The following is a 25,410-nucleotide window of genomic DNA, read 5'->3' on the forward strand; positions in this document are numbered from 1 at the left end:
CAGTGAAGCATCTGCCTTCGGCTTAGGCCATGATACCATGATCCTGGGATTGAGCCCCATGTGGGGCTCCCTGCTCAGTAGGGAGTCTGCTTCTCCTTCTCCCTTTGCCCCTACCCCCTGCTCATGCACAGGTGCAGGATCTCTCTCTCTCTCTCTCTCTTTCTCTCTAAGTAAATAAAATCTTTAAAAAAAAAAAAAAAAAACTCCAAAGAGACATTCGGAAGGCAGTAAAGCAGCTCCTGGAGAAAATAGATCTGCTGGGACAGAGTTGGGAGTTCAGGAGCCAGTGTTTAGCAAAGTAATTAAAAACAAATGAACAGGGTTCTCTTCTAGGCGGTTTGATAGGTGGCCTTCATTCAATCCCCTTCAGCCAGTTATTGACAAGAACTTGCCAAAGACGGTGAGAATCTTCATTCCTAAGGCGTTCTGAATTGTACTGAATATTCCCAATTGCCTAGCACCAACCCTAGATCACATCACTCCAACAGAATGAAATTAGATGCCTCTCTCAACACGACAAAGATATGTTTGTTTAAATGACAACTGTAGGATCCCCCCAAGGACATGTAAGCCATGTGAAAACTCTGAGCACAGAGCTCACAGCTGTCCGCTTCAACAGTCAACAGTGGACAACTGGTAAGAATCCAAACAATTTTTTATTGTTTAAGTCTTAGGTGCTGCTGTTTTTCTAATAGCCTCCCTGTGAATGATGCAAATTTTATCTCTCAAAATAAGGACTCTTCAGGAAAGACCTTGCATATATTTACAAAGACTTGCATTTGATTTAACTTCTCTCACACTGAAATATAAGGTGATTAAGAGAAAAAAAAAATTTCCTAACATTGTACTACCTTTAAAGGTTATTTTCTAAAACAGTTAAAACATGAAACTCTAACTTTCGTTTATGGCCTTGGCCAGGCTCTGTCCTGGGGTAAGTTGAGTCACCACTAGAATCCAGCCAACTCACTCACCAAGATCATACACCCTTCTTGCAGGTTCCTAAGGGATAGAGATAGAAGTGAAGAGGCAAAGAATGAACATCCCTCACCCCGATTCCTTCAAATGGTGGCTCTCTTTTTTGGTTGTTGTTTTCTGGTGTGTGTGTTTGCTATTTTTTAACTTAGGAAATCCTACCTTTACAAGAAATCTTTGTGGGGGCAGCTAGGTGGTTCAATGGCTGAGCATCTGCCTATGGTCCAGGTCATGATCCCAGAGTCCTGGGATCGAGTCCTACATCAGGCTCCACGCAGGGAGCCCACTTCTCCCCCTGCCTGTGTCTCTGCCTCTCCCTCTGTGTCTCTCATGAATAAATAAAATCTTTTTTAAAAAATCTTTTGAGGAAGCCCACTGTCTAAAGCTGCTAAAGGCAGAGATGTAATTGAAGGATACAGGAGAAGATGTTGGGGAGAAACAGAGGCCTCATCGTGTGCCCTCTCTCATGCTCTCCATCCTCTCCTGGACACAGAATAAAACTATTGACCTTGAAGGTTTCTTAAGTAACTTGGAATTTGATTCATGATCTTCAGGATATCAAAGCATAAAAGCACTGAGTTAGACCAAGCTCCTGGGTGTGAATAATAGAGCAGCCAATTTGACTGCTTCACTCAATCATCAGTCCACAATTACTCACTGTGTATCTATGGAGATGCCAGATGCTATTGGAAGTGCCAGGGGTATAGCAATCAACAAAAGAGACTAATTTTCTGCTTTCATGGAACTTCCATGATAACAAGGGAAGACACTTCATGAAGACATAAACAAGTACAAATATGTATAATTTTGATAGGATAAGAAAATGGATATGAAGAAAAGTAAGATAGGATAAGTGAACAGTAAAAGGGTATAGAGGTGTATGTGCATGCACGCACATACCATGCTCTCTTATGTGCTGGCCCACAGGAGACTTCCCTCCTAAGGGTGACTTTTAACCAGGGAGTAAATAAAATGAGATGTCTTGGACAAGAGCTGTTCAGATGGAAGAAACAGTAGGTAGAAAGGCGCTGAGGTAAGCGAGTGTTCTAGCATGTTCGAGGAAGAGCAAGGAAGCCAGAGTGGCAGGAACAGTAATGAGAGTGAGAGCAGGAGAAGATGAGATCAGGAGACACCCGCTCCTCTGGGGACAAGGCCAGCTCACCCTTCACTTTGTTCTGCAGGAGGCCCGCTGCCAGTTGGGGATGAGATATATGTCCAATAAATATATTCTGGAGAGAATCAGAAAGTCCATTGTTTTAGTAAAAAGGACCCGTATCTTTAGTTCTTCCATCAAAAAGTCTGAGGTGGCAAATTTTGTAATGTTTTTGTTTGATAAGAGCTCAGAACATTCTGTCTTTATTCAGAGCATCGTTTACCTCCCTACTGACCCAACCTTGGGGACAAAGTGTCCCCTAGTGTTTTCAGGGCCACGTCTCTCACCACATCCCCCAAAGTTTGACTCTAAATGTTCTCATTACTCAGATTACATAGTTTGGCATGTACCAAGGAAAGTGGTGACTGGCAAAGGATAAATGCTGTTAAAGGATTAGATGCCTTGGTGCATAAAAATCACTTTTTGTTTTAAATCAGAAAAGAAACAAACTGTTGCAAAACTGATGGCCTCCCACTGTACCCCTGAGCTTCATGGCACTTTTATCAAATACAGTTTTGGTCAAAGATGTCCCTCACTCGGTCACTTGGTGTTGTGTTAAGCACAATTCCAGAGCTAAACTGGTATTGAGAGGTGAAAGTTGGTCGACTCTTTTATTTGTATTTCTGGGAGCTGGCCATTTTTAGCATAATTCCTTAGGGAAGGCAATTTTCAAATGAGGTAGTTTTTATGTCAGGCTTTATAAATCTTACCAAACAGGCCTATGTCTTGTGTTTCTTTTTGTAAGGATGGCCATAGTCCCATCGTTCCCTCTCTTGGCACCCACCATCTGCCAAGAAACATGACTGACTCCTGGTTTGCTGATCCCCTTTGCAATTTGTGACTGAGTTAACAACAACAAAAAAAAGTCATTCTGTTTGCAACTCTAAATATATCAAGATTGTCAGACTGTTCAAGAAAAAAAAAATGCAATCTTTGCTTTGAAAATTTTTTCTTAAAGGGACATTTCATCTTTGTTATAATGAGGTTAATTCCAGATCTCTCCCTCTCACACACACACACACACACACACACACACACACACACAGGCCCTAAATCTCTGCAATATACATAATGCAGTAGCTAAGACTGTTGACTGCAATCAAAACAAGGAAGAATTAGATATTCTGCAGGCCCTATTATGGGTAGAGACAGGATATTGCATTTAATTCGCCTGTTATTAAAAGTCAAAAAAGAATAATAACTTTTGCTGTTGGGAGTTTGTGTGGTTTGGTCCCTCTTCAGCATCCTCTGTGTTCTGATATATTAGAATACAACCCAGATGGTAGGGCTTTTCTTTTTTTTCATCCTTTTGTATGTCACAGAGGGTACCCCTATGGAGAGAGAAAGTTAGCAACCTTGACTTTACCATTTACACACAATAAATTTTTTTTTAAATCTAATTTTATTCCTAAAGTTAAATTAGCTAGCGGTAGCACTGAAAATACACTTTCACTATACAAAACGGTTTATGTAGATATTTGCTGCCAGTCATTCACAGTAAGGGTCCTGTCAAACTCCTTGATGACTAGGAGGCTATTCTCCACAACTTTTCCTCAAAACAAACACTACTCAGGCTAGGGTGACTACACCATCTAGGTTTGCCCAGAACTGTGAAGTTGACTGGGACACAGAACTAAAACTGGGAAAGTCTCGGGCAAACCGAGGAATGGATCATCCTGACCTTGGGTCCCCAGGAAGTATGGAACAGATCTTGATTGGGAGCTGTTGACACTGGGCAGAGATGGGACTGCCCTTCTGCCATTTACCACCAGGGTTAAGGCCTCCCTGTCCAGGCCTTTAGGGTGTACCATGTGGACATCCTCGCATTTGTCTGGTACCAACCTTGGACAATTTCCAGTTAGCAAAATGGACATAATAATTGTGCCTACTTCTTAATTCTTCTATGAGAACAAATTAAGTTAATATTAATTGTGTACAGTGAGTACAACAAAACCTGGTACTTAGTCAGTGCCTAACAAATGTTACCTGTTATCATTTTGATCCTTAGCTATGGATGAGGGAAAATGGTGCAGAACTTCACATCACAGCTGCTCTCCGAGGGAATCTTGCACATATTATCTTCCGCAAAGTTAGAAAGAAAGAGGAAGAAGGAAGGAAGGAAGGAAGGAAGGAAGGAAGGAAGGAAGGAAGGAAGGAGGAAGGAAGGGAAGGGAGGGATGAAGGAAGGAAGGAATAGAGGGAGGAAGGGAGAGAGAAAAAGATAAAGGACACATGATCATCACTTAATAAGATTTATCTGCTTTCTTAAAAATTAATTCTACCCATAAGGACTGACATTTGAGCATAGTCAAAGTTTACACAAAAAATGTTTTCAAAATGCAAGTAATTGGTATTAATACACTGTATTTTCAGAATAAGTTACTGCTCTTATCGGCATTGTTTATCATAGTTGTGAAATGCAAACAACCTGAATATCCATCAGTAGGACAATGATTAACATACTGGTGTTACACTCGCACTCAGCAATTTGTTAAAATGAATAAGGTAGACTTTTATGCATTGACATGAAAAGATCCCCTAGGCATACTATTGCAGAGCTATATAGTATGTAAACAAATCACAAATATGTCTCTAGATATGTGTAAGTACGTGAATGCATAAAAACAAGTTTTTTAGGGGTAGACAAATAAGTACCTAAGGATTATCTGTGGAAAGAGGAGAATGGTTTGGGGGTGGCTTGGATAGGAGACTCACTTTTAGGTTAAAATCATATGTTGCTTAAACTTTATACAAAGAATATATCCATATATTATTAATACTAGCAAATTTTTAAAATAGCATAATAAAACAGCTGCAGGAAAGAACTCCACTCTGAAATTCTTTTGTTATTGTTTTGTTCCTCCTCCTTCTCCTTCTTCCCCAACATCCTTCCAAAACAGGAAAACAAATTTGCTCTAAGTGGCAAAATATCCAGGTTACTGTAGATGAGGTGTTCGGCATATAACTCACTAGCTGATAATGAGGGTTGACTGTAGTTAAGAGTCCACAGGGTTGCACCTGAGTACAAATGAAAGAAATAGCCACATTGTTGAACATGATTTGTCAATAAGCTCTTTAAAAATAAAAGTTGTTAGCTGTTTTTAGCCAATTGACCTTTAAGCATGTCATCTTAATAGTCAGGGAATATGTTTTTTTTTTTTTAGAGAGATTTTATTTATTTATTCATGAGAATAAGAGAGAGAGAGAGAGAGAGAGAGAGGGAGAAGCAGGCTCCATGCAGGGAGCCCAACATGGGACTCAATCCAGGGTCTCCAGGATCGCGCTCTGGGCTGAAGGCAGCGCTAAACCGCTAAGCCACCCAGGCTGCCCAGTCAGGGAATATGTTTAAATAGAACACTAAAGCTACATTTTTTCTGAGGTCTTTGCAAGCTAGATAATGGTAATAATCTGGATTAAGTCTTGTATCACAATTCTGGGGAGATTGGAGTGGGTTATCTTGTGAGCACATATGTAGAGACTTTTCTATTAGCAGTATTAGCACAGAACCTGAAGGCTGAGTATGTTGTCTAGGACATGCTGGGGGTGGAGAGCTCAAAAGGACCCTTCAGGTTTCATTCCAAGTATCTAGGCCTAGTTTAAGAAAGGTATTTCCGACACTGGAAAGAACTCGAATTTTGGAATCAACCTGAGCCAGGCTTGACTTCACTCTTCAATAAAACATGTGATTTTTACATCTATTACTTCCTTCCTTCTCCCTCAGCTCTGCCTCTGTCCGAGAACATAATCATCAGTACTTCAAAGGATTATCCCAAGGATTAAATATAAGGTATAGAAAAACACAAAGTAAGCACAAAATAAATACACAAAATATTATTTGCTTACAACTTTTATAGTTCCTTTAATCCTTATGCAGTTACATTGCTGTATTGGTTTTCTTTTTTTTTTTTTTTAATTAATTTACTTTGAATTTCTAGCTTTTTACTCTCTTTCAAAATTCTACTTTAGCCATAAGGTCAAGTGGTTACAAAAGAATAGAACACTTTAAAACATTTAATGAACAGAAATCTATTCATTCAAATATGCACTCAGAAAAATCATGGGGTCTTATAATTGCCAGGGGCTGTAGAAGTCATCTGGTTGAATCTAACCCCTACTGCAGGAATTCATTTCATCTTCCCCTTTCTGAAGGCGACTCAAAAAAGGGCATGCTACTTAACCTCTAGCTAGAAAGGGATGAGGGAAGAGAAGTCTTTTTTCTTTTAATATTTATTATTTATTGCAGGGGTAGGGGCAAAAAGAGAGGAAGAGAGAGAATCTCAAGCAGATTCCATGCTTAGCAGGGTGCCTAATGAGGGGCTTTATCCCAGGGCCCTCAGATCATGACCTGAGCCAAAACCAAGAATAGGATTCTTAGCCAACTGTGCCACCCAGGTGCCCCCAGGGAAGTCTTTTTGAAAGGAAGGAACTGGACTAGAAGAGAAGCCACAAGTGCACCTCTTCCCACCAGAACCATTGCACCAGGTGATCTTCAGTTCTCTGCAGGCAGCAGCTTACAAAGCAATCTATTCTTTGATCTTTGGAAAGCTGAGGGAGATTGATTTAGACCATGTTTCTATAGCCAATGACACGTACAAGAGAGCATTGGATTTTAGAGACGTTGTTTCCCCAAGAGCTCAGTCCCCTTCAAAGACAATAATGATGGGTGCCAAATTTCTTCTGAAGTTCCTTTGTTCCATTGCTAACCAATTTGTAGTCCACAGTTTCAGTCCAGATCTTACTCTAAAATTACATTCTTCTCAAATCTCTGAAACCTTCTGTGATATCCACTGAATTCTATTCCTATTTTGTCCCCCAAGCTCCCTCTTCAATAGCCTTCTTGAGGTTGAGCAAAGACATTTTGTCTTTGCTAATGAGCAAAGACATTACCTTCTGCTATATAATTAGGAAGCTCAAAGCAGTGTTCCATCTAGCATCAGAAGCTTCAAGAAGTCCTCAAACCTGGGTGTAGGCTTAGATACATTTCAGTGATAGTGTGTTGTTAAGAATTACAGTTTTATATTTTTCAATCAGTTAATGGACAAACCTAACAGGTTTTTTTTTTATTTCTCTTTCTTGCTTCCACTTGTTCCATCACTTTTAATTTCTCAATAAAAAGTAAGATTTTTCTCTCTATATTTGTATGTTTCACACTTAAAGCTGGTCACGATGTTGTAAATTACAGTACAGAAGACCTTAGATCAGACATATACCATTAACAAAAGCACCTGTTCTGGGATTCCAAGGTTCTAACTTTATCTTGGCCACTTTGGAGTCCACAGGAATAAATATAAACCCCTCTCTATCCCTAGATCCTCCCATTTATTCACGACTCAACAATAGTAGTGACTAGCTATGAATTTCTCTTCTGATGACATAGCATACCTTTATTTTGGAAAAAGAAACATCCTGAGTTAGATTGAGAAGTGTTTATATATAAAATTTTAAAATAGATATTAATATCTTTGTAAATAAAAAATTCATAAATCAAGCATTTGTAAGCCAAGGAGTGAGTACAGATAACATTTAAATCTATGGAAGTGAGTGAAACCACTCTGAGTATGTCCAATAGAGGGACAAAGAGTGCTCAAGTAGACTTAAGGCATGTCACATTTAGAAATCAGTTAGAGAAGACAGAACCAAACAGATTTGGAAGGAGTTGCCTATTAGGTAGGAAGACACTATCTAATCAAAGTTTCTATTATGGTCACAATTCTGAGATGAGTGATGTACAAGATGTAAAAGGGTGCTTTACATTTTAGTGGGAAATATGATTATGACACAAATTTAAAAAGGAAATACTCCTAGAGAGGCCACAGAATACTGAACCAGAAGACAGAGGCTAGGATTGAAATCCCAGCTTTGACTGTTATTAGGTACATGACATTAGACAGGACATATGACTTTGCCCTGAGCCTCAGTGAATTTCTTTGCAAAAGGAGACTCGAGAATATCGAGATCAATGGGCTGTTGTGAGAATTTATCAAATTAATGCATTTGAACACACATTGTAAATGGAAAAACATTACGTAAACATAAGACACTTGCCTTGGCTCTCTTCCTTGAACTTGCATTCCTCCAGGACAAGGGCCTACCCTACCCACTTCTCTTGTTGATCTTCTGACTGAATCCTGACCTCCCTGATGGTATCTGACTGTTTTCTGAGATCTTCTTCTGTTGTGTGATATCTAAGACCTTAGTTCCAACTGCCCAATGCCAGAACTTTATACATCCTAGTTGCTGGGCTCTCACTGAATTACTCACCTGGTTCCTGACTTTCTGGTCCACCTACCACCCATGAGCCCAAGTTACAATATACTTCAAAGCGTTGTCTCAGAGCCAATCCTGGAGCTAACTACTGAGATTCATACTTAACATTCATCCCTAGTTTGTTCAGTCACAAAGATTTCTTGAAGTTTTTGAGTCCAAAGTACCTTACATGTGTCTTAAAAGGTGATATCTACAGTAAAATATATATGTATATTTTATATATATCTATTAATTCATCAATTACAGTAAAATATATATGTATATTTTATATATATCTATTAATTCATCAATTTCTTTCACCTTCAGTTCTCGATTTACATAAATGATAAAAGCTTTTGTTTATTTAAATTGTCTTAAAAATTGTTTATGGCTATGCTGATAGTATCTGAATTGCGTCTGAAAGTCTCCTCTAATCAGGTAAGATATCCATGCTATTTACTTGAAGATTCTTTGATCAAGTTGTTTTCATTGAAAATAAGTAGGATTTTAAAATTACCAAAAGTCCTTCACAATAATTAAATTGCTACTTGCTTTATCTATTCCTTAAGGGAAAAAATTATCAACCATTAGTTGAGCTGGGTTGAAACCCCATCTATTATTGAATTCACTGATATTTTAATTATGACTTCATTATCAATGATTAAAGAAGAAAAAAATCATAATTAAATAATCTGTTATACTCTGAAATTTTTAATTAGTTGATTTGCTCTAAATATTGCAATCCTTTCAACTAATCATTTTGAAAATAATAAAAATACAATTGAGTCTCTCTACCTTGATCTTTGAGATTTTGGAAAGGGCTTAGGAAACAAAGGAAGGAAGTCCACTATGTGAACATCAAATAATACGCACCAGTTTTTAAAACCGTAGCAAAGACTTTGTGTTTCACCAAGCTCTACTCAAGCACAGAGAGAAAATGTAGTTACCCGTGACAGGGTATTATAATAATGCCAAAGAACCAATTCCTGTCTCCATAATGGGAAGTTACATGTCAAGGTAAAATAACTCCAAGTCTTCTATATTTTAGGACTAATAACTTTGATCGCTATTTTTAAGAGATATCATTTTCTACTTTTTAAGAAACTGAAAATTACATTTGCTCTTCTCCAATCAATTCTCTTTTTTAGCCCATGCCTAGATTACAAAAAAAAAAAAAAAGTAAGCAAAACTGCAATAACTTTACCTGGATTCTTAAGCAGAATACAAAGTGTTTCAACGTTCTCATAGGGCATACCAGTTTACTATGGTTTACTACTTTAAGGAAATAAGCCTGGCTTCACCGGCAATGGGGATGAGTAGTGATGAAATTCAGCTTGGGCGAATTTTCAGTGTCCATTGTCATTGTTACATGCTCCCACAACATACTATATCTGTCTTTCAAAATATTTACCTGTTCATAATTATGTACTTATATGATAATATTGTTAATGTCCTTCTCCCCAACATGACGGTAAGGTCCAAGAGAACAAGGCTAAGATCTTTTTTTTTTTCCTACCTGTTATATTTCGGCACCCACTGACTGGGTGCCTAGAATGTAGTAAGTGTGCAAAAACACTTTCATGGAAATAAATAAATAAATAATTTCAGCAAGTCCTTAGGAATGGACAGGTATCAGTCACCTTGGTATGTCCTATGTAATGAAATTCTACAAAAAAAGGTATTGTTGAACAGTTAACTGATTACACCACATTTTCAGAATGCCCATTTTCCCTGATATCTTGTTGCCAGAGGCTGGTTTCAAGCTTTCTCTGATAACCACAGAATGACAGCCCTTTTGCATACTTATATTAAGAGCATTCTATTAAATATTTTGAGTTTTATAGTTTATCTTTAGAAGTCCATCTGAAAATTTAGAATGGCAGCAACAAAACTCCTTAGAAGCGTATTCCCTAATCTGTTACACCAGTAAGATGAGAAAAAGTGGTTTTTTTTTCAGCCCTTTCCCTTCACACAGTATGAACATCAAAAAGATAAATCAACTGGCAGTATAGTAGGAGTAAGTGGTTCTCAAACTTGAGTGTGCATCAGAATCCCATGGAGGACTTAAAACACAGATCACTAGACAACCCCACAGAGTGTGATTCTATAGGTCTGGTGTGCGAGCCTGAGAATTTGTATTTCTCACAGGTGCCCAGATGTTGCTGATGCTGCTGGTCCGGGGATCACACTTTGAGAACAAGTATGGCAGTTGCTGGAGGGGAATCTTGCTAAAATTAGGTTCAATACCAGCCACATTCTTGGTTGAAATAGTCTCTTTAGAGAAAATTATAAATGGTTGGTGGAGAGGATGAATTAGCAGAAAGGGCTACATAACATAGATTATGCAATACATTATTAAAAAATTAATCAGCTTGCTTTATTACTCTTTGGTTGGTAGGGGTTTTTCCCCACCAAATATGCTTCTTCAGGAATTTTCTTGTTTCATTTTTTTATAACTAAAATTTGAGGGATCCCTGGGTGGCGCAGCGGTTTGGCGCCTGCCTTTGGCCCAGGGCGCGATCCTGGAGACCCCGGATCGAATCCCACATCGGGCTCCCGGTGCATGGAGCCTGCTTCTCCCTCTGCCTATGTCTCTGCCTCTCTCTCTCTCTGTGACTATCATGAATAAATAAATAAAATCTTAAAAAAAAAATAAAATAAAATAAAATTTGAGGTGGGGGGTGCGGTGTACGAGACAGAAATCTCGGAGTTATTTTTGTTCTCAGTAAAAATCACCTCCCTGTCCCTCAGCTCCTCAAGCAGGTCACTCATTCCTTTTAGTCATCATCTGTAAAAATGGATACAACAGTACCTATCTCAGTGACTTCCTGTGAAGATTAAATGAGACCCTAAACAGAGAAAACTCAGCACTGAAAAACAGTTTTTAAATGGTAGCTGCTATGTTTTTACTAATTTCTTCACTCACTCGAGGAAATAAAGTCCAATGATTAGGGGACCTGTGACTGAAACCACCTCCATCTCTAACACGTTAATTGGCCACAGCAATAACCCTAAATCATAAAGGGAAGGCTCAGTTATGTTCTCCGTATTCTCCTTACTGTGGCACAGATTTGGAAATTTTGGCACCGGGCACCAGGACAGCATTCTCCCCAAATCTCACACACACACACACAAAAGAACTACCTGGAGAACTACTTAAAAATACAGGTTCCTGGGGCACCTCGGTGGTTCTGCGGCTGAGTGTCTGCCTTTGGCTCGGGGCGTGATCCGGGGGTCCCGGGATCGAGTCCCACGTCAGGCTCCCTGCATGGAGCCTGCTTCTCCCTCTGCTTGTGTCTCTGCCTCCCTGGGCCTCTCATGAATAAATAAAATCTTAAAAAAAATAAAAAAAAATAAAACAGGTTCCTGAGCTCCACCCCAGACCGACCAAAAGCACCTGCAGCGGAGCAGGGGAGCCGCCTGGGAATCTTTCAAAATAATCACTCCAGGTGATTTCTCTGGTCAGCAAGTCTGGGGAAACACAGAAGGGACCTGTGTCGCTCCGTTCTAACGGCGGCTCCTGTAAGCCCTTAAACATCACTTGTACTTTTCAGTAGGGCCACTGCTGACGACCAAAGTTCAGAAGCACTTTCTGTCTTAGTAACTCTGTTCTTTTGAGCTGAAGTCCCCGGGAGGGATCAGCTGTGAGGAGGGTGTTTTGCTGCTGCTGCTGCTGCTGCTGCGGAAGGAGCCCCGGGCCGGCCTGCGCCTCACTCCTCCACGGCCTGATCCCTCCCGGCCGTTGAACTTCCTCCTGCAACTGTGCCCCGGTCCTGGGCTCTGCCTCAGGTCTAGCTTGTTTGTCCCGCAGCTCCAAATGTCTTGAGCAGAACATTGGGTGCTTTCCTAGTTCACGACGCTTTGCTGGAATAGTCGATTTCCAGGGATTTTACAGGCTGGCCAAAACAGTTTGTTCCGAACAACCACGCCGGGGCCGCCCGGGCCAGCCGCCTGGCAGCCAGTCGGCCGAGCGCTTCCTGACTCGGCACCACCACCCGTGACCTTGGGCGGGCCACGAGCGCCGCCTGCCCCGCGGCTGCCCGGCGGCGACCGGGCCTCCGGCGCGCGGGGCGGGGGGGACCCTCGAGCGCCCGAAGGGGCTTCAGGGCAACGGGGCCGGGGAGGCCTCGAAAGCTGGCGAGAGGAGAGGAGCTCTTTTCCTTTTCTCCAGGCAAACCTCTCCCACTCACTCCGGGGCGGGGGCGGGGGCGGGGGCGGGGAGGGGGAGGGGGCGGGCGGCGGTTAGGGGAGTGAGGAGGAAAAGGAAATGTCGGCCAAGGGCTCGAGACAAAGCGTGAGAACTCAGATGGCGAGAAGCGGGCTTGAGCGAGAAAATCGGAAGGAGGAAGGCTGAGGGCGGACAATCGGGTTAAAAATAGAAACGCGTTCTCCACAGGACTCGCTCCTCGCAGCTCCACCCCGGGGGCCGGCGGCCCCGCAGTGACTCGGCTCCGCGCGACGGGCGGCGGGGGCCGGGCTGGACTGGGCCCGGGGCCCGGGGGGCGGGGCGTCGGGCCCGCGACGTCACCGCGCTCCCCGTCGCCGCCGTCGGGGGTTTCGCTGACGCACAGGCCCCGCCCCCCTCCCTCTTCCCCTCACTGCCCGAGAGCCCGGCGGGGAGAGCGCGTCAGTCGGCCGGAGCGCGGGACCCGGGTGCACCTGGACTTGAGGCTCGCCCGCTCCCGGGAGCCACGCAACTTCCGCGGCCGTAGCCGAGGCGACGGAGAGCACCACCAGCGGGCCCTCGCGGCGCCCAGGCCTGCCCCCGCGCGTCCCGCTCTCCCTCGGAGTCGGCCCAACCCGCCGCCGGCGGAGGCGTGAGGCGACGACGGGCGAGTGCCGGCGAGCAGCGATAGCCGCCGCGGCCTCCGGTCCCCCCTCCGCCGCCTCCGCTGCCCCCCCTCGCTTCCCTCCTCCCACTTCCCGAGCTCCGGCGTGTCCCGGCCACGCTCGGTGCTACTGCAGGAACAAAGGAGGACCCCGCGGCGGCAGCGGCAGCGGCAGCGGCAGCGGCAGCGCCACCTCCGCCTCCGCCCCGCTCCCGGCCCGCGGCGGCCGCTCCGGGGCGCCCGGCTCGTCCCTCCCGGAGGCCTGGGCCCGGCCCCACCGCGCCGGCGTCGCGCGAGCCCGGCTCCTGCGCTCCTGCCCCCGCAGGGTGAGTGGTGCGGGGCGGGGGGAGGGCGCCCGGCGGCTCGTGCCGGGCCGGGGGGTGGGAGTGGGGGGCACCGGGCGGCCGCGGGCCCCTGGCGGAGCCTCCGGGGGCGGGGGGCCAGCCGGCCGGCTCAGGGAGCACAAAGACGGAGGCGTCATCCTGCCGTCGTGGCCCGAGGTCCGGCGCCCCCGGCCCGCCCGCACCGGCTCCCGCTCCGGCCGGAGAACAATGCCCGGCGTGTGGGCTCCGGGCCTCCTCCGCGGCCGCCCCGGCCGCCTTCGGCGCGGCGCCCGGCGTGGGCAGCCGGACCCGGAGAGACAAAGGGACCGCGGCGGCGGCCGCGCCCCCGGCCCCCTGCTCGCCGCACCCCCTCCCCCCCGCCCCCCAGGTCGCCGCCGCCGCCTCCGAGGAGCCGGTCCGAGCCGGTCGGAGCCGGGGGTCGGCGCGGGCCCGACCCGGCCTGCGGAGCTGCTGTTCTGCATGACTCAGTGGTTTTTGGAGGAGGCCCTGCTGCTGGGCTCTCCCGAGCCAGGCCTCGGCTTAGAGAGGGGCATGGGGGGACCGATGGGGTCCGGGGCTTGTTCGGAAATCCGCTGGAACGTGGCTGGGGGGATCTTCTGTCGTCGTGGTTTTAGTTTTGCCAGCGTCGCTGCGTTTTTCGCCCGAGATCCCTTCCATGAAGGAAATGGAGCACCTTCCCCTTTGTTTCGTGCATTTAGGCTGGTGAACGTGAAATTCTTGCTCGCTTTCCACGCACTCCGTGGAGCTGTGTTTTGAGGAAAGGCCCATGTTATTTTTATTGAATGCCTTCTCAGAATCTGGTCTAAGGACATTAGGATAAAGAAGTGTGTATATAGGTCACACAGCCCCTGGTTTTAAACCTGGCTTTGGGGTAATTTACAGACTTGGAAACAAACTTAAAACTTGATTTTAGGTTCCTTATTTTTTTAAAAGTAGGATTTTAGAATTTAATGGGTGAAAACGTTGCAATTTTTATCTTACAAGTTTTTTTTTTTTTTAATGTTTTCCCCCCAAAAAAATTTTTATTGTAGTTATTCTCTATTTTTTTATCTCAGGCCCGGTATTAAGCCTGGAAAGGAGACTTTAAAATTAATAAGAGTAAATCTTCCTTTTGGCAAAGAGAGAACAGATGCGGAGAGTAAGGACTTGCCCAAGGTCACTGGCTTTTAGTTAGAAGTGAAATAGAGACTGGAACTCCCGTCTCAAGTCCAAGTGAGTAGGCATTCTTACCATCTTCTAACCTATGCACCTGAAAACTAAATTCTATAGGTGCAAAAAGCCTTTGTTTTCTTCATATTTGAGGCTGGAGAGTTTTTCTATTACATGCCTAGGTTTTGGCTTTCTTTAAACTATGAGTTAGAGGAAGCCACAAACTGTAAAAATACACATTTCAGCTATACAAAGTATAAAAATAAACATTTCCTCTGTACCTGATAGAGCTGACCCAGGAATGCACAAGTTTCTAACAACAAAACTTTAAGGTACTAAATAGTAATGATGATTGTTTTTTTTCTAAAATGTTACCAAGCAGGAGGGAAACAGCACCTAATGGCAAACTATCCTCTCCCCCAAATTGCTGCTAAGCCAAAGGATTTAAACATCAGGATTTTTTTCTGCCTGGGTGCTAGTTTTACTGTGCTCGGTTTTTATAAACAACCCTGACCGTTTTGGCTTCGTGAGCGATTAATGATGCATCTTCTTAGTTGAATTTGAGAGATTGTTCGCTGGCCCTCCCTACGTTAAGAAGAAAAAGAAAATTGTAGCAGCCTTAATGGTATATCTTTTTGTTTTGTTTCCCACAATATTAGATCTATGAACGCAGCATCCTTAGTTCTTGAGGTTGTGTAGGAGTTGGCAAGCTCTAAGATATAAATAGAAGCTGATTTCAGAGGCCCCTGTTGACTAGGCTTTATGTGAGAGCCTCCATCCAGCTCAGCCTGTCACATTGCAGCCTTGTGACAGGCTGAAGCGCTTGCCCATGTGATCTAAGCTTCTGAGAAATATTAAGGCAAGCTTTGCACATATGATGGTGTTCAAAAGCTGGCTTTCTAAGGGGGGAAAAGTCTACAAGATGGGAAGCTGTGGAAAATGATGTCTTGGGGTCTCTTGTGTCTCCCTTGCAGGCTATTTATAGTGAATTGAAAGTAGTTGTGTTTTCTGAAGAAGGAAAGGTGGGATACTTGACAAGTCCAAGTGGGTAAAATCATTGATGAGATTCCCTCCCTCTTTTTTTGTAAAAAAGATTGTAAGACTTGGATTCACTAATGTTAACATGGGATGACTCTAAAACTTAGACCGATTTGCTCTTATAAAGCCACTGTCAGATGACTCTGGAGGTTAGTATAGAAACTGAACTAGCAGAATTCTTAAACTGGCTTCAAGGAATGAACTTTGTGCATAGGGCTGATTCCCACACATTTGGGTGGGGGGCATGCAAATAAATGCATACGTAATTTTATTATTTGAAGCATTTTTGCCCGTATTAAAAAATTTTAAAACCCAGCTGAAAATGTTTATTAATAAACTTCATAAGTGATGTTGAAATGTTTACACTACCCTGCTCCAAAATGAGTCAGCTAAATTCCACTTACTATTTAAAGAGACCGTGTCTACTAAATTAGTACTGTGTTTGAAGTAAGTTGTGGTTCTCCATCATCCTCCATATAAACTTGATTGGCTGAAATACTTCTTTTTGCTAACAAAAGGAAAGATTACTATCATTTAACTGAGAAATATTGACAGGATTCTGGCCAGGTGAAAATTGATTAGTCCTCTAACCCCTTTTTATGATTTTGGTAAGAAGTGTTAAAAACTTGTTAAAACCTTGTTTTTAGTATTCTAATGCATGGTAGTTGGGAAAAGCCATATGAATTCTAGAAGATGGCAATCTCGAACTTGAAGTACTTACCTGCACTTACTTGAAATGTTCGGAACTCAGCAGATCATAAGTAATCTCCCTTGTCAACATTAAGGCACATTTAAATGACAGTGACCACAAGGTATAGCACACAATCTCCCTTTGATAAAGTGCTCTCAAATACGCTTTTTTTGGTACATATATATTTTAAGGTGATACGAAAACTTTCCACAGTTTAAATTTTTCTTTATGTGTATTTTCACTTAGGAAAATTTACTGAATTTAGGATAGCGTTACTATATTTGTGCCAATTTTAAAAGTCTTCCAGAAAAACAAGGTATGCTTGCTGTATGAAATTCTTTCTGATAACCTAGCATTGGATATTAATCGTTATTAAAGGTGTGTTCACATTTGCTTTATTTTGCCATATTGAAATAGAGCTTTCAAAGGTTTCATTTTCTGATGTGAGGAAGACAAGCACTTGTGAAGAGTTCTAATAGAGCCTTTGGCTGGAGAAATATATAGCTGATAATTTGTGCATTTGCAGGTTTCTGGGCACTGGCTTTAAAGTATTCAGACCCAGATTTCACACCTCTAATGCAGAACTTAAAAGGAATTTCATGAGTAGCTGGACCCCTAAATTCTTAAAGAGCTTCATTTGTTGGTGTTGGTGCTAAGGTAACTGGAAACGCTAGATAATCTACCAGCTCTCTTTTCAGTGTTCTGTAACAGTGTTGGCAACATTTTTAAAAGTACAGTTCTACCTCATAGCAGAATTGTTGAATTACTGGTGAGGCCAAGTATGTTATAAGGTATTTTTTAAGAACGCTTTAGAGCTACATCCAACATACAGCCAGTTTAAAGAATCACCAGTAGCCATCAGGAGTTGGTACTTAATTGTGATCATTGTAGGTCTTTTTTCATTTGTAAGTTCCGTTTTATATATTTTTAGCCAGTTGAAGTATCATTTGATATGGTCTTGTCTGTAGTGCAGGAAAGCAGAAAAGTGACTTTAAGAAGCCAATTGCCCAAATTGATTTAAATGTAATTCTGATATCTGGCTGAGTGACCTTTTCAGAAATTGAAACAAAGATCATAGTGATAGAAGAAGTAAAAGACCATTTCTTTAATGCCCATTGTTTCATAAAAGCAACAAATGTCCATAATTTTCTTGGCCTGCTCTTTTTAATGATTACCATAATTTAGGCTTTTGTTAGAGACAAACTTGTTATTTAGAAATATCAAAGGTATACTGGTGGCTATCATACTAATTTAGTGATTTTTACTTTGGTAACATGCTAATTTCTAAAATTTTATTTTTGTTTTGTTTATAGCAGAAAAATATGGCTCAGGAGACTAACCAGACCCCAGGGCCCATGCTGTGTAGTACAGGATGTGGCTTTTATGGGAATCCTAGGACAAATGGAATGTGTTCCGTTTGCTACAAAGAACATCTTCAGAGGCAGCAGAATAGTGGCAGAATGAGCCCAATGGGTAAGTTTCCAAGGAAAAATCCATTTGAAGACTGGTGGACAGAAAATATAGAACCAAGAATTGGGGCCTAAGACTGGGAATCTATGCTGGGAGCCCAAGGAGAGAAGACCTGAGAAAAGCTTGAAACTAAAGCAGCAGCCCAAGTACTTGGCACAGCTACATCAGGAATGAATGACTATCTACAAGCATTTTCTAGTTTTTTTCATTTTCCTTTTTGAGGTTTTGTTTCATACTTATGGTGACTGGATGTGACTCTTTCATAGATGTTTTTGTTTGGATACTCATTTAATTATAGGATTCTGCAACACAGTTGAAGTGCTTAAATCACTAACCTAATTAAATGCAAGTATTTGTAACTTATTAATAGTCTTGATACTGAGTGTTTGTAGTGTTGGTCTTTCTTACAAATCCTTTTTTTAAATAGGAACAGCTAGTGGTTCCAACAGTCCTACCTCAGATTCTGCATCTGTACAGAGAGCAGACACGAGTTTAAACAACTGTGAAGGTGCTGCTGGCAGCACATCTGAAAAGTCAAGGTAAGATTGATCATTTCAGGGTTTTTACAACATTCAAGGAGGAAATAAAGATATCCATGCTATCCATACCATTCTAATTATGAATGTTCGTATATAATGAGGACGTTAATACATCAGATGCCCTTGGCTTTGCTGGTGTTCCACAATCTGGGATTCCAGGATTCTTTTAATACCTGATCTTACAGGTCATTGAATAGAAATGTATATTACAACACACTCCATGATACTCTCAAAGATGCTGTGTTGAGAAAGCTGTGCTTTTATTTTCTCATAATTGAGATTTAGGGATTGTAGAGAGTATGGCTCTGCAGACTATATTAGAATGCTACACATGGCATTTTGGCAAAGCTGCCCCTTTTGCCCTGAAATTACAGGCACAGCTAAAAGTTCCCAGTTGGCTATAATAGAATATGGTAACCTATACAAATATGCAGCCTTGAACTGATGAGCCATTTATCAAACTTCTTTATTCTCAACCATGTATGCTGGGCATCCCATACTCTTAAATTTTTAGATTATTTAGCTCCATTTGACCATGTTGGAAATAATACATAATTTAAAGTTGAACTGACAACTTACTATCTCGCAAAGAAGTACCCTTAACATCTTTAAAAATGTTTGCTTGAACTCAAATAGAAATGTGCCTGTGGCTGCCTTGCCTGTAACTCAGCAAATGACAGAAATGAGCATTTCAAGAGAGGACAAAATAACTACCCCGAAAACAGAGGTGTCAGAGCCAGGTATGCTTTTTGTTTAATACTAGTTCCATTCTGGATTTGGTAGTACAAAGAAGTGTTGGTGAGGGGATTATTTCCTTCCCATCGAAGGATTAAATTGGAGAGAGAGCTATAAAATATAGGCCAAGCAAGAACCACTATCTTTAAAGTCTCTCAAGTATAAAATAGTCTTTCTTCACTCTTCTTTCTTCTCTACCCATACCCCTCTCCTTAGACCCGTCCCACAAATCAGCAAAATTTATAATCTGGAGACTGGAAATGTTAAGAATTTAATGAACTTAAAAGGTAGTTTGTCAATATATTTTAAAGGTCTCTAAATCACTTGAGAAAGTATTACTCGTAAACAGGAAATTATATAGATTTAATTTCAAAACTGTAAAGAAAGCAGTATCAGTCTTGATGTTGTCAGTATTGTAGAAAATATTCAGAACAAAGAACATGTTGAACACTAATAAAAAACTTCCAAATTGAAGAAGTGTAGGATCCCTATCAGATTTTGTGAGAGTTTAAAACTCAGTGTAGAAAGGCTCCCCCCCCCCCCCCCCCCCCCCATTTAGTGCCTTTGAATCTCTGCTATGTAGCTCTCATGTTGCCAGAGATTGACTTGTTTTGAATTACCTATGCTGGACCCTAGAACAAGTATCTCCATACTCTTTAGGGCATGTAATTCATTTAATCAGTTTATTATTTCCTGCTGCAATGTTGACTGAACACATTAAAACTTTATTGTGAGGAAACAATATTTGTGGATATGTAATCTGCTTTGGAGGTTGGCTTCTGCTAACATCATATAGCAAAGCTTATGTGAACTATAGCAATGTTAATCTGTGAAGTTAAGGTAAAAATTCTTGAGTTCAGCAGGTGAATCTATATTTAACATTTTGAAATGAGTTCAGTCCTTCTGAGAAAGCTGTGACCAAATTAGTGCATTTGTGAGGCTTTTGTTCTGTTTGGGTTGTTTTTTTTTTTTTTTTAACACAAAATTACTCTGACCTTGGAATAGTATTCTTGGTTTAAATCTGTAGCTAGCCTCTGTAATTATTCTTTCTTAGGCATTCTATAGTTTGTCCCTCTTTGCCTCTACTGAATCTTTTTCCCTTCTTAACTCCCCTTCCCTGTATGTCCCAGGAATCATTCTTCAGTTTACTTATATAGCCAAGGAAGTGGCTATCTCACATACCCCTCCCCCAAATATTCCCATAGGTTATTCCTCACTATCTTACAATCAGGAAAAATTGTATTGAGGTTGTCATAATAGCTACTAGGATAAGTAGAAGGTAGAATAGTATTCTTTTAGTCTAATATTAAGCTATTACACTCATCCAGTATGTTACTAATATAAATGAATTATATATTGGGAGAGTTTGAGTAAGCTGTCCTGAAACCTATTCAGCTTGCTCTAGATTTTGGATTTATGCTTATAACGTTAGTGCTGGCCTATTGTTTAAGCAATAATTTTAGCACTGCATATTTAAATTTGCTATTCTTTGGGTTTGGATTAATATTAAAACTCCGTGTTTCTGGTATAGTTGAATTTATAGTATAGAAGTAGAATTAAATTTGGTATTTTTTAAATAACTGGTAATGTGGGCTTTAATGTGAACTGTAATTTTTTAATCTTCATATTGACAAGTTTATATGAATTAAAATTTAAAGCCCTTTTAGGTGGAGAAACAGGGACTTGTTTCTAAAGATCATATCTTTCATTGTCTAAATCTCATACCCATTTTAGATCACTACTGCAATGTAAATAAAAGCTGTGCTTTAAAAATTACGGTTTTGCCTCTGGACTCCTTAATAGTCAAAATTTCACAAGTACTTACATAGTCCTAAAGACTGCCTGATCTTTCAAAAAGTTTTCTAAGAACTGTTCAGATTTTCTACATTGACCATATAAAGCACTTGTTAAAATGGCAAAATGAATATTGTAAAATATTGGGATCTGAAGTTAATTAGGGTTTAATGATTTGAGCTTGTTGAAATTTGCTGGATTTATCTTACAGTCTTTTGTATCACTATAAAACCAAAATGACTTTTTATAACCAAGTACCTTAGGAGTTGGCGACTTGATATACTCAGTAATACTGAAGGTGAACTGCCCTAATTAGGAAATTCACGATTAGTCCGTTGCAATATGGGAAAACTGGGCATATGACCAACATCTCCCAAGTCTTTAAAACAGGATTTTGTTCCCTAGTACTAGCTGTTAAGAGTGAGTTTAAAGGAATTTGAATGGAGTAATCATTTTACAGCATTTAGAGAAACAAGTATATGTTGACTGGCAAATTCTCAGATTTGAAGGAAGTTTTGATATTAAAGTAGAAGATTCTATTTAGAACACATGTTTTTAAGAAAGGCTTCATAAATATTTTCACTAAAAATCATACTGTTTCTTTTAAATTTATTTTTTTACTAAAATAACTGTTAGCCCGTGAACTCTTAACAAATAGCTCATTTTCACCCTTGTTTTTCAGTTGTCACTCAGCCCAGTCCATCAGTTTCTCAGCCTAGTACTTCTCAAAGTGAAGAAAAAGCTCCTGAGTTGCCCAAACCAAAGAAGAACAGATGTTTTATGTGCAGAAAGAAAGTTGGCCTTACAGGTATTATGGAACATTTTTTTTTTTCTAATTTATTTATTCATGAGAAACACACAGAGACAGAAAGAGAGAGAGAGGCAGAGGGAGAAGCAGGCTCCACGCAGGGAGCCCGATGTGGGACTTGAACCCGGATCTCCAGGGTCAGGCCCTGGGCCGAAGGCGGCGCTAAACTGCTGGGCCACCGGGGCTGCCCCTATTACGGAACATATAAAACAATGCATATTTTATTGGTAGAGTATAATCAGGAGCTCCGTAAGAGACTGGTCAGTCTTAACACCTGTAGCAAAATGCCTGACTTTGAGGAACAAAGTTTCCAGAGTGGACTAGAAAGCAGGCAGGATGTGGGGAGAAATTGGGTTTGATTTCCATTGTTTCTCTAATCCTCTAAAACTCTTTATTAGCTTCAGGCCTTCTGAATTACTTTGCTTTATTGGATTGATAAAAATTCATCCCTTTTGATTCTTTCTTTTCTTTGTTCTGAGGGAAAGGATAGCTGAACTAAACAGTAAGCACAATCTTTGAGCCAGGCAAAAAATGTTAAAATACTTTTTAACTGTACCCTTTAAATCTCAGAACCCTATGGTTCTCTTTCCCTAGTTTTCACTTGAGGAAACATTACCCAGTTTATGTGTGGTAGGAGTTGCATCCAGCTCAGTCTGGCTCCAGACCTAGGTAGTTTCTGCTCTATGGTATCTACAGGACTTACTGGAAGGATAGTTACTTGAATTTCTCACTGTGTCAAGAGACTGAAAGTTCTTTCACAATTGAAAGTGGCAGACTCTTCTTTCATGTTACAGAGAACCATGAAAATCTGGTTCCTTTTCTATAGTGACTGAGGCCTTGCCCCCCCCCCCCCTTAATTACTGCAGATTCCCAAGTGACTCTACTTCCTCTTGTGTATACAGGGTTTGACTGCCGATGTGGAAATTTGTTTTGTGGACTTCACCGTTATTCTGACAAGCACAACTGTCCATATGATTACAAAGCAGAAGCTGCAGCAAAAATCAGAAAAGAGAATCCAGTTGTTGTGGCTGAAAAAATCCAGAGAATATAAATTACTACTTGTGAAGAGACTGAAACTTTGTTTTTATTTTAATATATCGTAGGAAAACATTAAAGAGCAGATGCATGGCCATTTTCCTTTGATGTTCTCCAGAGTTTTACTTTACACTTGTCTGTCTTATAATTGAAATTTTAGGATGTTTGGGTGTTTGTTACAGGCAGAAATGGATAGATACAGCCCTACAAAATGTATATGCCCTCCCCTGAATAAAATTGGATGAAAATCTGCACAGCAAATTGAAATACACAGACGATAGGGACAAAATTTCGTTCCCACGTGCCAAACATAATACATGAAATCTCTGCATGTTTGCAGCATATCTGCCTTTTGGGAATGTAATCAAGGTATAATCTTTGGCTAGTGTTATGTGCCTGTATTTTTTAAAAAATGGTACACCAGAAAAGGACTGGCAGTCTACTTCTACCATAGTTAAACTTCACCCTGTTAATTTCCACAACGTGTTCTTTGGAAGCAGGAGGAAAGCTATAAAGAGGATCAGACCTTTCCATGAAACCAGTATATGGTGCCATATGTAAGCCTGGTTAATTTGTCTTCTAAAAGCTGTCAAATAAGACCTTCTACAAAAGGTAAACATCGCAACTGGTTATCATGAGTAAAGCCATCAGGCCAACAGGGTCTTGAGCTATCTTTGGAGCTTATCATGCTGGCCTGCACCAGAAGATGTCTGCATTACTCTCATTGCTAAAAATGTTGCGTAGCACAGAACTGCACTAGGATTAATTTGTTTACAAGAAGAAATTAAAACTACATTTGGTTTTTTTACATACAGCAGCTCTATCGAATAACATGCATCTGAATTTTAAGTTGCAAAGGTATCTGAAAAGTTAATTTTTCATGTGCATCTTTTGTTGAATGTTTTGGTTCAAGAAAGAATGTTCAAAGCTTTTTTCAAGACTTCAGTTCTTAATGTAACTGTACCCTTCTGCATGGAGAATCATAACCAACATGGCTGCAGTAGACTTCTTAGCGGTATCCAGCACCACTTGCAGAGGGCTGCTTTATCATATTAATTGTACTTGGGTGTAGGACTCTAGTGTTCTTGGGTGTATTGCATGGGCTGCATTATCTACAGCATTGTACAATAACAACTAGAAGAGGCAGTATACTTCACCGATGCTTGTCTGGTAATATCACTTCTGTGTTATAATGGAAGGTTTTTGTGATGTATGAAACTTGTGTTTTTTTATATATAAATGAGTATAGTTAGATTAGTATTGTGGTAATGCCTGTTTTCATCTGTAAATAGTTACGTATGTACACGAGGCACTACTTCTGATTTATTGCAGTGTTCAGTCCTAGTTTTTACTTTAATTAAAGCATTCAGTTTTGCTTTCAATTATTATGTACCTTAGTTCTGAGTTAGATCTGCAGATGTGTACAGATAGTTCATATTTATGTATTGCACATAATCATGCTATTCAGCATTGATGCTATATTGTATTATGTAAATAATAAAAGCCATGTACAGAGGGAAGCTTCCACTTGTCCATTGGGTTTTTAAGCCATAGTTAGCAATCATAAAGGGGAATAGTTAGAAAACGTTTCATATTCAACCTTGTAGTTGTGTATGTAGACTTTGCATGGCTATATTGTAATTTTTTTTAATTGCCATCCCTGAACATGATGTGTTCAAGTGAGAACCATAAGTTGAATTTTGTGAAACTTCAAGTGTGGTACACCATAAGCAGTTTGTTTTTGCAGAAACGAATAGGTACTCTTTAGGATCCCAACCATCTTAGAACTTGAGAAAGGAATGGAATTTTAACAACTATGGCCTACTTTTTCCATTTTATTTTGCTTTACTGGTGACATTTTAGACATGACCATTTGTTTACAAAAACAGGCATAGTTTTATTTCTGTTTTGGGTTTGGTTCTAATGTAGAGATGGGCCCATGGGGTAGCTGAAGCCAAAAGCAGAACCAGAACTTTTCAGTGCTAGAGTTTGAAATTGAAATACCCTGGTTCACTATTATCTGTTACAGTTCTTTGGGTGCTGTTACCTTTGCTCCAACTGGGGGAAATCTATGAGATAACAAATCTCCTGAAATATAAAGGTATTGAAGAAACACAGTTGAGGTGAAAATTATGGTATTAAGGCCAACAATTCTTTTTTTTTCCAAAATTTAACAGTCATTTCCCTCTCAGTGCTACGTCTTGTCAACATTTGCTTGATGGATTAATTTTAAGTCTTACAGTTTTGAATCAAAGTGGTATCTGGGGGATAAAGAAGACTTCGATGGCAAGATGATGGGCCCTTTGTTGGTCTGTAACTTTGTGCAGCATGATACAGTAGTAATAAGGGCTTCCATAATTTTTTAAGCAATATTTGGAACAGATTTGGAGTTGAGGATTTAAATCTGTCAGGAGCATCAGCTGATTGAGGAGAAAGTATAAGGCAGCTAGGAAGATACAGTTCTAGACTTGATTCAAACCTGAATATTCTTCAGGCAAGACTAAGTGGGCTTTACCTTTGGAGTGTACGCTGAGATTTTGAACATTTGAAGTATATACCAATATACCACGTTTCTCTTTATATAGTCCCACCTCTGCACACACCCCA

At 40.9% G+C, this 25,410-nt stretch overlaps 1 protein-coding gene and 1 long non-coding RNA gene across 6 annotated transcripts in view; one reads left to right on the forward strand and one right to left on the reverse strand.

Annotated features, from left to right (window-relative positions):
- LOC106559434 overlaps positions 1 to 12,404 on the reverse strand; it is a 77,503-nt gene extending 65,099 nt beyond the window's left edge. Inside the window, exons 1-4 of one of the 3 annotated variants that reach the window (XR_005354171.1) lie at positions 11,516 to 12,400; positions 5,096 to 5,143; positions 4,112 to 4,204; positions 2,210 to 3,456 (exon numbers count right to left, since the gene is read on the reverse strand). This is a non-coding gene — a long non-coding RNA (uncharacterized LOC106559434). Of the gene's footprint in view, positions 1 to 2,209; positions 3,457 to 4,111; positions 4,205 to 5,095; positions 5,144 to 11,515 lie in introns of those variants that run through there. The other 2 variants (XR_005354173.1, XR_005354172.1) reach the window with 2 other exon arrangements.
- A 616-nt stretch (positions 12,405 to 13,020) lies between these two features.
- Positions 13,021 to 24,323, forward strand: ZFAND5 (zinc finger AN1-type containing 5). Of its 3 annotated transcripts, none has more exons than XM_038527078.1 (6): positions 13,021 to 13,526; positions 17,736 to 17,895; positions 18,320 to 18,431; positions 19,068 to 19,171; positions 21,643 to 21,768; positions 22,671 to 24,323. In XM_038527078.1, exons 2-6 carry the CDS (start codon positions 17,745 to 17,747, stop codon positions 22,817 to 22,819), a joined length of 642 nt encoding a protein of 213 aa, XP_038383006.1. In that variant the 5' UTR covers positions 13,021 to 13,526; positions 17,736 to 17,744; the 3' UTR covers positions 22,820 to 24,323. The 3 variants fall into 3 exon arrangements, with proteins under 3 accessions (XP_038383006.1, XP_038383008.1, XP_038383007.1); XM_038527080.1 differs by lacking the exon at positions 13,021 to 13,526 and adding an exon at positions 14,134 to 14,756; XM_038527079.1 differs by lacking the exon at positions 13,021 to 13,526 and having other exon boundaries at positions 16,780 to 17,895.
- Positions 24,324 to 25,410: the final 1,087 nt, after the last annotated feature.

Source organism: Canis lupus, chromosome 1 (assembly GCF_011100685.1).
Source record: "Canis lupus familiaris isolate Mischka breed German Shepherd chromosome 1, alternate assembly UU_Cfam_GSD_1.0, whole genome shotgun sequence".
NCBI classification, from domain to species: domain Eukaryota; kingdom Metazoa; phylum Chordata; class Mammalia; order Carnivora; family Canidae; genus Canis; species Canis lupus.

Bases quoted from the DNA above. Each gene is read 5' to 3' on its own strand.
- ZFAND5 (XM_038527078.1), top strand. From the start codon at position 17,745: ATGGCTCAGGAGACTAACCAGACCCCAGGGCCCATGCTGTGTAGTACA. The intron at 17,896-18,319 runs GTAAGTTTCCAA...TTTTTTAAATAG, and splicing joins TGGCAGAATGAGCCCAATGG to GAACAGCTAGTGGTTCCAAC. The intron at 21,769-22,670 runs GTATTATGGAAC...TTGTGTATACAG, and splicing joins AAAGAAAGTTGGCCTTACAG to GGTTTGACTGCCGATGTGGA.